General features: G+C 35.1%; 1 protein-coding gene across 3 annotated transcripts in view; it reads right to left on the bottom strand.

The window, feature by feature from the left end:
• LOC126065719 (disintegrin and metalloproteinase domain-containing protein 5-like) overlaps positions 1–15,589 on the bottom strand; it is a 149,714-nt gene that overhangs the window by 108,742 nt on the left and 25,383 nt on the right. For all 3 annotated transcript variants that reach the window (XM_049866081.1, XM_049866082.1, XM_049866083.1), the window contains 8 exons: positions 12,979–13,034; positions 10,500–10,578; positions 10,054–10,130; positions 9,067–9,244; positions 8,072–8,137; positions 4,351–4,422; positions 3,985–4,151; positions 2,776–2,857 (listed from right to left, as the gene is read on the bottom strand). In XM_049866081.1, coding sequence (XP_049722038.1) covers positions 2,776–2,857; positions 3,985–4,151; positions 4,351–4,422; positions 8,072–8,137; positions 9,067–9,244; positions 10,054–10,130; positions 10,500–10,578; positions 12,979–13,034 — 777 coding nt within the window. The remainder of the gene's footprint in view (positions 1–2,775; positions 2,858–3,984; positions 4,152–4,350; positions 4,423–8,071; positions 8,138–9,066; positions 9,245–10,053; positions 10,131–10,499; positions 10,579–12,978; positions 13,035–15,589) is intronic.

The following is a 15,589-nucleotide window of genomic DNA, read 5'->3' on the forward strand; positions in this document are numbered from 1 at the left end:
GCGGATTCAAACTGCCAACTCTTTGGTTAGCAGCCGTATTACCGCACTTAACCACTACGCCACCAGGGTTTCCAGGGATTACTACAGGCTCCCCAAAATCTGAAGGTCAAAGAATTAGAGATCCTCCCCCTCCTCGTGTTAACTCCCAATCACCATTCATAACTTACCCATGTTTTCAAATAATAAAACAACACCGGCAGTTAACTCCAGAAGAAGAGGTACTTAGTTGGGTCTCAAAAGAATGGTTACCTAGACGTCACCACCCAATTATGGATGGCGCCCGGAAGCAGACCAGCAATACCTCAAGGTCTCCATCTTACATTATTATTAACTTGTCTCTTTGAAATCAAATCTATATGGGAGGAAGATCATATTGCCTTTTTAGATCGAAGTTTCTGGGGGAAATTTTAAGGTCGTAGCCCGTTATCTTTATGAGATAGGAAGTGGGCTAGTGTCAGAGTTTAATGCTAATGGCTGGAGGGACTGAAAATAAAAGGTATCGAACCCTCTTTCCCTCCCCCCATACACTTTTTGGACAGGACCAATGCCAAATTTGTTATAATGGACAAAATACCCCCTTACTTGAACCTCGGACTGAGGTTCCAGAAAAAGTGGGGGAAGAAAAATGGCATAGCCTGTCATAACATCAAAAAGCTGCCCCTTCCTCTGAACAAGATCAATGGAAATCTGAAGGATGTCAGACAAACCAGCAAGCAGAATTTTCGAGTGGACCAAATAATCAGTATGTACTCCCTAAGGATTTACACACCCCAGCGGCCACTAGTTTCCATTTAAGAGATCATTTAGGATGGGATAAAACAGTAAAAGAATGAAGAAATGCTACTGGGGTCACTTCTAAAGGGATTCAGATAAGGTAGTCAAACAATGCCCAACCTGTGCTAAATTTAATCTAGCGAAAGCACACAGACCTCTGTTGGCAGGTACCCTTTTCCTACCAGACCTATGTTCAAACTGCAAATGGATATCAATTTAGATGTAATCCCATTCCAAATCTCAACAGAATATTTTGTGAAAACTGACAAGCTGAATCTAAAATATATATGGAAATGCAAAGAGCTGAGAATAGCCCAAGGAGCCCTAATGATTAAGCACTCAGCTGCTAACCAAAAGGTTGGCAGCTTGAGCCCACCCAGCCACTCTGTGAGAGAAAGACCTGGCAATCTGTTCCCATAAAGACTGCAGCCAAGAAAACCCTAAGGGGCAGTTCTCCTTTATCCTATTGACTGCTATGTGGTCGCTATGAGTCAGAATTAACTCGATGGCACACAACAACAAAGAATAGCCAAGGCAATATTCAAAAAAAAAAAAAAAAGGAGCATTTACTCTACCTGATATTAAAGTGTAGTGTTGGTTCAAGGATAAACAAAAAGAGAATAAAACAGAAAAGAAATATTAGAAATACACCTCTATATATATGGTCACTTTTTCATTTAGGACAAAGATGATTGCTGTAGGTAGAGAATGGTAGTTTCAATAAATGGTACTAGATCAATGGGATATCCATATGGAAAAAATGAATTTAGAGTTCTACTTCACACCATACATAAAAATAATATCCGAATAGGTGGTAGATTTAAATGTGAAAGATAAAAACAATAAAGCTTCCAGAAGACACACAGGAAACTAGCATAGTAACTCAAGAAGAGAATTTTTTTTTTTTTACAGTACAGAAGCAGTATTAATGAGACCAGTAGCCGTTTCCATGATGTGGTAGTAGAAAATTCAGAATGGAGTGCCCGGAAGAATGAGTGAGAGATAAGCTGACAAATAAAGATACTTCATTTGAGTGACACTTTTCAGACATTTGTCTGTGAAGGTATTAAAAGACAGTCATCAATAAATCAGAAGAGTTTCACAGTAAATTAGAACACAAGCAAACTGGCCTTTCACAAGGAAGGTAAAAAATTTTATTTACATGTAGGCATAGAAAAAATATGGAATCATTTGGGCAAGACTCAGATTTTTTTTTCAGATCACTAATTGTGTGACTTTCGGAGACACCACTTTCAAGTAGGACAACAATTACTAATCGGTAATCTCAGTTTTGTCATCAAAAACACTCGTAGGGTGGCAATTATGTCCATAAGCCTTTCCTGAGTAACCTATGTGATAATGATGAATTTTATCATCTGTTTCCAATTCTCCTTTTAGACACAGCAGTAAATAGGTCAGCATAAAAATCATAGCGCGGACTTATTTTTTTGAAGCACTTTCTAGTTGGTTATCCTCTCTAATTTTTATAACTTGGTTGCCATAAGAGTTTATTCTCACTTATCCCAGAAAACAGTAGATTATGAATATTCTATTGCCACTTCTTCCCAACAGCAGTCTGCTCCTCCCAAATATATACTAAAGAATTGAACGCAATAATAAAATACGTAAGAGAAAAATAGCCATTATTTAATAAAAACTCACATAGTATACACCAATTACTAAGTTAGAGAAAAAAATTGAAAGTGAATACATTTAATAATTAACATAAAATTGCGTTGAATACATAATAAAGACTGATGCATGGCATACCACTGTTTGAAACAATGAAAATTTTACCTACAATATGACATCATAATCACTTCAATTTTTAAATGTTCCATTTTTTCTTAAAGCAATAATATATAATTTTTCTGCTCCAAGTTAGTAATATAAAAAGCTATAAAGGAGACATTAAACTAATATATTTATTCATGCTTTAAAATATTAATAAACACTTTAAATGTGAAAATTATGAGAGCAAACTGGATAATAATTACATACCAAAGCAACTCCTTTGGCATAAGTCTTGGAACACATTTTTCCAGGAAACGTGGTTCCTATAAAACTAGGATACTTCCTAAATCTAGAAAAGAAAATAATAATTTTCCTCATAAGTACATTTTAGAGTGGTACCATAAACGAAAATAGTTTTCATTAACAGCAAACATCACTGAGCAATTATTACGTAAATTAAAAAAAAAAAAAAAATTTTTTTTTTTTTTTTAAAGCACTATGCTGGAGCCCTGGTGGTACAGCGGTTAAGAGCTCAGCTGCTAACCGAAAGGTCTGCAGGTCAAATCCACCAGCCACTCCCTGGAAACTCTATAGGATAGTTCTACTCTGTCTTATAGGGTCGCTATGAGTCGAAAAATGCTCAACAACAATGGATTTTCAGGTTTAAGCAACATGCTACTCTGAATTCTACAACAGTATTTATGTTTTTTCTAAAAGCTTCAATGTTAAGGACATTTCATTATCCCTTTGTCAATTTTGAATCTGACAAACATCAAGAAACATAAGGCTGAGGACTAATAGTTTATGCAAGATATCATTGCACTTATTATAATGGCTGTCATTCTGGTTCCCTCTACATTTACAGGAAACACTGGTGGCGTAGTGGTTAAGTGCTATGGCTGCTAACCAAAAGGTCTACAGTTCGAATCCACCAGGCGCTTCTTGGAAACTCTATGGGGCGGTTCTACTCTGTCCTATGGGGCCGCTATGAGTTGGAATCAACTAGGCAGCAAAGGGCTTGGGCTTGGGCTACATTTACAGCCCCGCGACTTACTTATTCATTTCTTCACTCAAGAGAAATAGATTTTTCTGTGCATCATTCTGTAGATACTCTGACAATTCAATATATTAATTTTATTAGGAAGTAAAAATATAAGAATTAATTGGATGAAAGAATGTACAGATAAGATAACATGTGCCAAAAGTTTATAAGCCGAGGAAAATCAAAGAAATTGTATCACTCATAATTAAGTTCTTTTAGTTAGTTCAATACATTTTTGTAACTTATATTAGGTGATTTTAAGTTTGTAACTCTTGTCTCACATTAAGTCCTAGAGAGCTGGGACATCCCATGCTGTCCATCAAATTTGTAGAACAGACTATATGCTAAGTAAATGCTTATTTTAAATAATTAACATATTAAGTCATTTTGGGTTATTCTTTTAATGCTATACAAATACAGAATGCTATACTTACACAAAAAAGTATGTATTATGATGGGGTTGAGGTACAAGATATTTGCCTTCCCATTCGACCAACCTAATTAATAAATCACTGGGCTGTCCTGTAGTAGAAAATTGGTTTTTATTTGACCAGATTTCTATGGAAGATATTATAACAGTCAATTTTAACTGGGCTAGCATCTAGGAGGAAAAGATAAATGAACAATTTTAAATAAATTTGAACATTACATTAAACTTTTATAAAAATATATTTAAGACATTTAAGTTGACTCTTTGATTATGGAAACTCTTCAACAGCGCAGCAAAATACTATATACACAATTTCATATTAACTTTATTTCTATAAAGTATATCAACAGAAGTTTTTTAAAAAACTTACAGCATTAACAAGGCCAACGATCAGAATAACCTTCTGTGTTACGACCTTTATGTCAGAGCCCATGTAATCAAACTGAAAAAGATGAATTATTTTTTAAAAACTAATACATGTCATTTATCTATCATATAGCCTCTACTTGTACAACGTGCTGTATTCTAAAGTATCCATAAGGATATATTCCAATTGAAATTCAATAAGTAATGATTTATAAATAATACAAATAATTAATATATAATTTATATTATAATTAACATATGTGAAATAATTAAAATGTTTAATAACATAATTTTAGACAATGCTTAATGCTCTCAACCTGTAGCACTATGGTTTATCAAAATGGAATCGTACATTTTTAAAATTTGGTATTTCAAAATATAATACTTACTTTTTATATTATAAATAAATATAATCCCAGACCAAAAATGTATACACAGAAAGGAAAAATCCTCAGTGAAAGGCTTACTGGAAAATTGATCCTGGATACTGTGTATGGAGCTCTTTGATGTCACAATGTACACATGTTCTAATTTCTCCTTTTTTCCAATAAGCTTTTCTACATCTAATTGCTTAAAAATTTCAGCACAATATTAAACAGTAAAGCTGATATCAGGTACGTGAGCTTTGCTCCTGATTTTGCAATGCAAAGCTTCAAATGTTTCATCACCAAGTGGTTTTCATTGTAAGATGAGTATTCTAATTCATGTTGAAGAACACCTATTCACTAAAACGTTTATAAAAACTGGGGTTGAATTTTTATCAAATGCCTTTTTGAAACCTACCAAAATGATCATGATTTTTGTCTTTTGACCAATTGATGCAATGCATTTTATTAATACATCATTTAATATTAAACCACCATTATATGTGATCACTGCATTAAACTCTATTATACTGTCAAAATTAATATAATATTTTAATAAGAAACGTACAGCTTTAAGAAAGATGGGCCTTTTGCTTGTAAGTGTGTGTGTGCATTTGTGCTTTGTCATAATTCAGCAAACAAATAATCTGAAGCAAATATTAGGGCATATCCTAAAATTGTTAACTCGCATTTTTTTTTTTTTTGCTATTTTCCAACTATTTTGCATTAGCACATGAATTATGTATTCCTGAAACATTTTAAAGAACTCTCCTTTAAAATCATCTATGCCTAACACTGTGGCAACTGACCTATTCAAATTCTTATCTCCTTTTGAGATGACATCAAATTTGCTTTTTCAAAGTTGTCTGCTGTCTGACATTCTCCAGGACCATTGTCACATTCTCTTTATTCTTTTTAAGACTATAACATGTTTTCTTCCCTTTTTTTCTTAATTATACTTTATGCCTATTTATTTTTTTCAACAAACCATCTCTTGAATTGATCAATTTTAATGTTCGTTTATGTATACAACATTGTCTTTTGTTAATTACTGCCTCTGTTTTCTTTGCACTTCTTGTTTTCCAATTTTAACACTGGGAATTGCAAGCTTCATCCATACATTTTTCATGCTTACTTTTCTAACAGCAAATTCTTTCTAGAATATGAATCTCCTTCTGTGTTTAGTTTTGACACTATGCTCTGGCATTACCCCTACTTACCAATATTCAGTTATCTTCTAGTTCAGGTACCCATCCTTTTGAAAGATAGGCATGGCCAGGTGATTCACTTTGGCCAATGAAATGAGAAAAAAGTGGTGCTGTCACTCCAGACAGGAAGTATCTCACTGCAGTGGCTCATGTCTCTCTGCTTTGTTCATTCATTGGCTTGGCAATTCATTGGCTTGGTACACATTCTTTGAGATTTATTTTGCTCAATATTATGCTTATGAGATTAATCCATGTCAGATGTAGTTATATTTCATATATTTTCATTGTTAGATATTCCATTGTATGGTCATTACATCTATTACTATTGATAGACATAATTTTTATTATTAAAATAATGCTACAATAAATATTACTTTTCATTTATTTTGGTACACATGCACACACATTTCTGCTGGACATCTACCTAGCAGTAAAAATGCTGGGTTAGAGGATAACAACATTAGTAGATAATGACAATCAGTTTTCCCAGACTGTTGTGCAATTTATACTCCTTTTTTTTTATGGTGATGAAGGAAACCCTGGTGGCACAGTGGTTAAGAGCTTGGCTGATAACCAAAAAGCTGACACTTCAAATCTACCAGCTGCTCCTTTGGAAGCCCTATGGGGCAGTTCTGTTCTGCCCTGTAGGGTCATTCTGAGTCAGAATCGACTAGACAGCTATTTTTGTTTGTTTTTTTTTTTTGTGTTTAGTCCCTCTACACCTAAATTTTTTTTGGTGTTTACACCTAATATAATCTCTTATATATTTGAGTTTAAATATTCTACCTTTACCTTAGCTTTCAAATTTGTTCCACATTTATGAGACATATTTTTAACGTATATTTTTTTTCTCTCTTTAGTTGCCTTCTTTTTGTTGGCTATGCTTAAAATTCCGCTGTCTTCCTTCTGTTTTGTATTTTTAGAGAAATATTATTTGTGTTGGCTTTGTACTGGGTCAAATTAGCCACGAACTTCAATTTTTGTTACCCCTAACTTTAAAAAAAAATTTTTTTTTTTTTTTTTAACTTTATGAGAAGGAGCCCTGGTGGCACAACAGTTAAGCACGCTGCTGCTAACCAAAAGCTTGCTGGCTCCACAGGAGAAAGACCTGGTGATCTGCTTCCATAAGGACTACAAAAAAAAAAAAAAGTTGCCATTGAGTCAGTTCTGACTCATAGCAACCCTATAGGACAGGGTAGAAATGCCCCATAGGGATTCCAAGGAGTGGTTATGGATTTGAACTGCCAACCTTTTGGATAGTAGCTGAGCTCTTAACCACTTGCCACCAGGGCTCTCCCAGAAAGATTACAGCTTAAGAAAGCCCATGGAGAGGTTCTACGCTGTCATATATCTTAAATTTTTAATATCTCAAGATTTTGTAGATCTAAATCTGTTGTTTCTTATTTTGGTGACCCTTGTTCATAGGCTTATTTCCTTATGGATTTTGAGCTGGTATGGCTGGCATTCATCTGTGGGAATCCTGAGGTATCCTTAGGTACTATTTTGATGTTGTGTTCCATCAGAGAGAAATATTATTTGCTTCTATCAGGTGCCCTGGGATTTTACCAACCTGGGACAAATGTAGCCTCAAGGCTTAGAATTCCCTAACTCCATCAAAAAAAAAAAAAAAAATGTAGTACAAATTCAAAGCCTACACCCATGCAGGGGCTGAATTATAGTCGTGAATTCTCAAAGTGAGATTGGTGTTCACTTTTCTTTCTTTTAATTTACCTAAAACTGAGAACAAAGCAGAAGTTTTTTTGCCCTTTGCTTGAAAGAAGTGGCCTCTTTGTTTCATAATTCACCATTCCAATGAAGCTAAGAGCCAGTTAAATACTATTGCTGTATCCCTCTGCTAGATGCAGGGGTTGAGAGTTTGGAGGAGTTCTAATCTATCGTTTAACTGCAGATGTAGTCCTTCACTCAGGAAATGGAAAGATACTTCACTTTACAAAAGCTTTTGGAGACCCTGCAAAGACACTCAATGAATTAACAAAAACTTGACTTATTTATAACTTTTTAAGAATGTATTAATTGCAAAATCAAAATGGACATTTATCAAAAAGGTTGAAAATATCCACTTGATCTTTGAAATTGAGTTAAAGACAAATATTAAACCATTTAAAAAACAATGCATTTAAATAGGACCTACCAAATTTTTATCCACGACAATATGCATTTCAATGTATCGAGGTGATAAGTTGGAAAATTCAGTTCTCTGAAAAACACACAGAATGAGTCCTGAGAATTTCTAGAAAATTGCCTTCCATTGAAATTATATTCAGAAACAAGCTGAAAGATGTGTTTCTAATTACATAACTAGGTCGATTTCAAATACAAAACGTAGGTACTATTTAGAAGATTCTAGTTCAAAAAGTGCCCCTTATCAGGAAGAATTTTCAAGGAGAATTCTTCAGCTATGTAAGAACCCAAGTATCCTTGGATGTTAGCAATAACTGAAACTGTAAACGTTAAGCTTATAACATAAAGCTTTTCTTTTCTGGGCTTTCATAATACTAATAATTTTCATACTAGTCTTCTATGTTGCTGAATTTTCTGCTGCCAATTATTAGGAAGCCACTTTTGGCAAACAATAAGTTTAGAAAAATTCTTCTCAAGTCTACAAGCAACAGCCATTCACTAGAGTCAGTTGCATTATTTATGGCCGTTTGCAGGCCTTTGTGGGGAAAGAATTCATCACTTTTCCTTACGTGGACCTTATTTAGCTATTTACGTTGTCCATTTTGGAACTCTTAAAGCAAAGACTTAACTTAGAAATCCAAATAACATATTTCCACCTACATTATCAGAGTAATTAAGGAAAAAATAATATTGTACATAAAGTATCCAAATCCCTACATGAAAAAATTATTTTTGTCTCTTTTAGTCCTACATTCACACCTTCATGTTTCCAGGATTAATTACCTAAGTTTTTGCTAAACTTTCATCAAATGATGAGCCTAACAAAGTGCTTAAATTTATTGTCTAGCCATTTAAAAATTCAGGCAGGGCCCTCATGAGAAAATAAAATAAATTTAAGGTTTGAAAGTTACCAATCAAACTCTGCCTGAAAGCATTTTTCATTTCACAAAGTTGTAGTGAATAATTTCCAATGTGGTAAATCAAAATAAAAGAGTCAACACTTACTTTTGAGCTTTTTCTGGCTTTAGACTGTAAATCATTAGACCAAGCAGAAATGTCACTGTCCCGTAAGAGAGGAACATTAATGTTATCATTTTTCTCTTCATAAATCATATGCACAAACCCTGATATGGCCTCCATTGGTTCAATTCCATATGAGATGTTTTGAAACTGCAAAATTCCCCTGAATGTTAAAATAATCAAAACAAATCTGAAATTATTCTACCAAATCTAATGTTCTAATGAGAAATTATGGCTAAGATTTTTTTCATTTTTTTAGATTTAAAGACACCTTGGTTTTGCTATTTTATCTCTTTATCCTTTGAGGTTATACCTCAGAATTGGACACTGTACCATGGGATGCCTATATTGCCTTCTATTACAAATATTCTAAGAGAAATACCTTGCCTATCCTAAAGAAAGCAGGTAGTGGTGTCGATCTGTGCGCTTAAACAGGGTAAGACCCCTTCCTAGTGTGCGGATTTTCTACACCAGCCTGTAGCTCAGTCCCTTAGGACTCTTTCTTCTCTTTGAAAGCAAACTCTCTTCTGCCATTTAAGGTCCTAAGTCATTTGTTCATGTGGGCTGAACTGAAGATATTATAGCCCTAAAAACTGAGTGCAGAGCCAAAGTGCCAATCAGACTCAAGCATTCTACAATTGCCAATCATCCCAGGAAATTAAGAAATCGGACAAAAATAGAAAGAATTTAAGAAAATTAAAGAAGTGCGAAGAGACCAATCAACACACCCTAAACTCAAGATTGCTCAAAGCCTCAAGCAGCAGATTCTGTCAATGTCAACAAATAGCCTCCCACCAGGAACATATGCTGCCAAGGTGACCACCCCTATTTTGTTGGTAATTCTGGTTCAGTCTCTTATGGAATTAAAATAACAAAGATGACCATAAAACCAGAAAACATATATGGAGGATCAATTCACAGACTAGCAGGATCTGATACTGGCAAATTGAATATCCATAATAAGGCCACAACCTGAGTCCTGAACAAGTGTTGAGTGTCACAAGTGAATTTGGAAAGCCCGCAACATATCCTTGATAATTGCAATCCATCTGAAAAAATAATAGACAAAGGGGGAAAAAAAGGATAACTCAATTTTAAAATGAACAACCCCACATATGTCATTTATTTTTAAGTTAGCTACCTCGGTACTTTAATATGACTGGTAATTATTTCATGAATTTGTGCCAGGTAGAAAAAGACACCAGTCCAAAGTTATTCAATGTGGAAGTTCACTTCTCTTTCTACATCCATTGCTTACACTTTGAGGGTTTAGCCAATGTTACCATGAAGTAAAATATTTCTCCTGAACCAGTGAATGTATAAAATAATATTATAGCAATTGCGAAATAGTCACCTTTTTTTTTTTAGAAAATCTAGAATAAGAAATCTGTAAGAAAAAAAAAAAACTTAAGTCTTACCTGAAATATTAAAGACTTAGAATGTAGGGTATCCTTTTTGTCATAAGAAGAAACAACAGAAGCCAAAGATAGAAATGACCTAGGGAAAAACAATAAAAATATATTCAACTTGTAAAACAGAAGTAGAAAAAAATCATTCTTCATAAATTGTCTTTTTACTGACGGATTAAAATTGTGCTAATCAACTATCCTTTCTAGTGTCCAAATGCATCTCTATCACTTACAATAAGTTAGGCACTAAAATAGGCATTTTAACAAGAGCAATATATAATACCAGTGTTAATGAACAACCCAAATTACCAGAGTCATCAAATAGTCAAATAATATAGGCCGCCGATTTCCAGCACAGACCTTTCAAATCTTTGTCATTAGCAAGCATTCTGTGATTTCAAATTTTATACCCAAAATTCAAAATTAAAATGCAGGGTTAAGGGAGAATTTAGGTTTACTTAGGCTTGCTTTAAATGCATGTGCACTAGCCTCAGCTGTGAGTCGGAATCAACTTGACGTCAATGGGTTAAACCTCAACTAAAATGCCAGGTTCCTCTCAATAACCTTGGTCAGAATTTTCTCTCATTTCCCTCGGTAACTACTCAAGAACTTGACATCATTCTTGTCAGCCATTCCAATAATACCCATGTCCCTTCACTTTTAGCTCACTTGTACCCATCCACACTCCTTATCTTTAGTTCCAAAGAATGACATTTTTTGTTTAAACCAAATTGCTATACCTGTGCTTCTGATCTCATCTTGTGCCATATACTGAAGATACAAACTTTTTCTCTCCTATAGTTTCAAGCCCTTCCTTTCTATTTTTTATCCTAAGACTGTTTTAAAAAGGTTATTTCCAAGTCACTGCCATCTTAAATAAGTCTCCCTTGACCCTGTGTCCTACCCTAACTATTCCATATATTTTCTATATTCTCAACGTATTTCATCAAAAGAGTCATTTACACACATTTTTTTCACTTTTTCAATTGTGATTTACATTGAAACCACTCTGGAAAAGATCCATAACCACCAGAATGGTAAACCCAAAAGACATTTTATAAATCATTATTGCACTGGACTTCTAGCTTCTATTTGAAAACTGTGACCCCTAAGTCCAAGCGCTTAATTTACATCACAATTCACGTCTGCTTCTCTTCCCTTCAGGCTTGATCTTCCCTGTTGGCTGCTCTTTTTGTTCTACCTACTAGAAAAAAAAAAAAAAAAAAAAACCCATAACATTGCTCTTTCCCAGAGTTCAGTTTTTAGCTACCAGTCTATTTACAAACATTCTATAAGCTAAGTAACATGCTCTCATTTTTTAAAAATTATAGGCAAGCTACTGATTACTCCTAAATCTATATCCCTATGCCAACCTCTCTTCAGAGATTCTGACTCTTATACCCACCTACCTAGTGGAAAAATCCAACCTGAATGTCTTACAAGCACTGAAAAAAACACTAACCCCTTCTTCCCACAAATATGTCTTTACCTCTGGCTTCATTTAATTACACCATCACCTACCCATTATTCACATAATAACTAAATCACTCTAGATGCCTCACTTTTTTCCAATTACCAAACCAAATCAATCTTCAAACTACAGTGAATCTTTCTTTCCAGTGCTATGACCAATGCCATTGTACAGACCACCATCATCACTCATGTAAACAATTATATTGTCATAGAAGTGGTCATCCCACCTCTACTCTTGTGCCCTCAAAAACAGCCTTCGAAGACTCAATGTTACCATATCAACACAGTGCTTAAAACAATTTTTGGCTCCCAATATCCTTACCATGGCATTATAGATCTTCTATAACCTGGCTCCTGCCTATTCCTCCAGTATCTTTTACTTTTTGTCCTCCAAAAAGTATGTTCTTTAATAAATCACATAGGCTTTTTTCCTATCAGAGAAACCACTCTGTTTCACATCTCCGTGTTTGGCACAAGATTTTATTTCTAAATAGAATGTCCCTCTTCCCTACCCCTATTCTTTATATAACTAGGTATCTTCCCTCAAGATCCAAGTCTCCTCTTCCTCCAAAAAGCCTTGTGACTTCCAAGAATCCTATGTACACCTTTATCATAGTACCAAAAACAAAACAAAACCCATTGCTGTCGAGTCAATTCTGACTCATAGTGGCCCTATAGGACAGAGTAGAACTGCCCCATACGGTTTCCAAGGAGCAGCTGGTGGATTTGAACTATTAACCTTTTGGTTTGCAGCTGAGCTCTTAACCACTGCACTACCAGGGCTCCATTGTCATAACACCACATTATAATAAAATTGTTTCAATATGTATGAGTCTCAGCCTATCTCCCTCTATTATAAATTCTTTAACTGTGGACAATGCATAATTCTTTTCTGCATGTCTAGGATTTTCCCCAATACCCCATATATAGTAGGTATCAATAAATTAGAACTGAAATCATTCTAGTCATAAAAATCAAGAAACCAAAGAATTAAGCTTTGAAACAAAATACTCACTGCTTTTTGAGATGGATTAAATATTGTCTTCCTTCTATTTTAATGATATAAGCAATCTGTAACATGAATATCCAAAAGAATTTCAATAATACTTGCAAATGAGATACATTAAATATTTTTTACTCTAAATTATGCTTAAAGAGATTGACCAAATTAATAATAATACATAAGCATTACATGTACTTCCCTTCCCATGACAGTATTTGAAGCCTCAAGATTCTGAATTGAGAATTAGGTGATGGAACACCAGCGGCAGATTATCTAATAGACAAAGTAAGCACAGTGCTTACCTTGCTTACCAGATCATCTGTAGTGAACAATTTCACATTTTTCCACCACTTCAAAGATTCTGCTTCTAGGTATATCTGGCATCTGTCTCTCTCCCAACCCCACAGCATCTTCCTACAGAATCAAACCCTCTTGACAGGGGCAGATGACCCAGCAAGCAAGGTAAATACGGGCTTACTTGTGCTCATTTACTAATCCGTAACAAACAATTTCACATGATCACTACAGATTAGTAAATAGGCACAAGTAAGCTCGTGTGTACCTTGCCTATCGGATAATTTGCCCCACAGAGCAGTGATCGGCCTGCTATATGCCGTTACTCACATTTCTGGGGGGGTAAGCTTGCCTGATGATTGTTACTTTTTGACTTAGAAACACCCCATTCGTTTACCATGTCCAAGGCAAACACCAAAGATGCCCATCTCACTTGAGGAAACCTGTTACTTACTCACTTCCCGCTCTCCTGGAAAGAGAACTGCCATGATCGTTGGAAGAGACACTCCCAGGAGACAGAGCTACAAGAAATGTACTACACTCCAGCAACATAACATAATAAATGTAATTTTACTTAGCTTATCCTTTGGAATAGAATGTAGGAAAAGACAGAGAGCAGACACATGTCTGGAAATGCCATAGAAGGTAACAGAAAATTCAATAGTCATTAAATTATGTTTTTGGTTCATTTTTCAATTCTTTCAGCAAGAGTAGCCGACATTTAAAACTTTTTTTAAGCGTGTAAGTTGGAATCGACTCAATGGCAACAGATTTGGTTTTGGTTTTTTTAAGTGTGTTTGAGTGTGCAAGCTATTTTGGAACAGATAAATGTTCTGGGAAGAATCACTTAAATGGCACTCTGGATATTTATAAAGTTGAATAAAAGATGCCACATAAAAAAAGATCGCATACTGTGTGAGTCCATGTACATAAATTTCAAGAATAGGCACAATTAATCTATGTTGATGGAAATAAGAATAGTGGTAACATTTGGGGCTATTGACTAAGAGGCTACAGGAGAGCACCTTCCAGCATGCTACAAATTCTACATCCAGAAGTGTGTGTATTCTATATCCAGAAGAGTGTATATTAAATATCATCGATCTATAAATTTAAGATTGTGCACTCACTGAATGTATACCTCAATAAAAAGTATAAACAAAAATACAAAAATACTTAAGAAATGAAAAATAAGATCTTCTTAAATCACTTCTGTTAAGGTTAAGTAGCTCCTACCAGAACTGACCCTACTACAGATAACATACATTCTAATCAAAACACACCTGAAGGCAATGTAGAGTAAACAAAAGCAAGCACATTCTAGAAAAGAGCCAACACTTCAAAAAAGGGAATAGCATAAGGTAAAATATCTCTGTTAATGGATTTTAATCTTAGGGCAGGACAAGAAAAGCAGCATGCCTTATGGAGACTTTTCAAATTCTAAAGGACCAGAGGATAAAGTTTGGAGCAGCCACATAAAGGAGAGACAGAGATGAAAAGCCCTATAGGCATATTATATGACCTCATTTATATAAAGTTTGAAAATAGGCAAAACTACTTTATGATTACAGAAAGCACAACAGTGCTTCTGGGGTGATGGGGATTTATTAGAAATTGACATAAAGGAATTTTCTGCAATGTTCTTTATCTCGACTTGGGTGTTGTTTACAAGAGTATATAATCAAAAACCAAGAGCCAAACCCACTGCCATGGAGTCCATTCTGACTTATAGCAACCCTATAGGACAGAGTACAACTGCCATGCAGGGTTTCCAAGGCTGTACATTTTTACCGAAGCAGACTGCGACATCCTTCTCTTGAGGAGCGAGCACTAGTGGCTCAAACCGCCTACCTTTTGGTTAGCAGCCAAGTAAGTGCTTTAACCACTGCACCACCAGGGTGCCCTACAAGAGTATATGTTGTTGTTGTTATGTTGTTAGGTGCCGTCAAGTCGGTTCCAACTCATAGCGACCCTGTGCACAATGGAATGAAACACTGCCCGGTCCTGCGCCATCCTTACAATCGTTGTCATGCTTGAGCTCTTTGTTGCAGCCACTGTGTCAATCCACCTCGTTGAGGGCCTTCCTCTTTTCTGCTGACCCTGTACTCTGCCAAGCATCATGTCCTTCTCCAGGGACTGATCCCTCCTGACAACATGTCCAAAGTATGTAAGACACAGTCTCGCCATCCTTGCTGCTAAGGAGCATTCTGGCTGCACAAGAGTATACACTTTCCTCAAAACTCAAGAAACTGTTTAAGATTTATGCTTTTGGCTGCATATAAATTATCTCTTAATAAAAAGACTTTTATCTCAGTAATTATTTAAGAAA

The sequence above is a fragment of the Elephas maximus genome, chromosome 22, assembly GCF_024166365.1.
Source record: "Elephas maximus indicus isolate mEleMax1 chromosome 22, mEleMax1 primary haplotype, whole genome shotgun sequence".
In the NCBI taxonomy this organism is placed as follows: Eukaryota; Metazoa; Chordata; class Mammalia; order Proboscidea; family Elephantidae; genus Elephas; species Elephas maximus.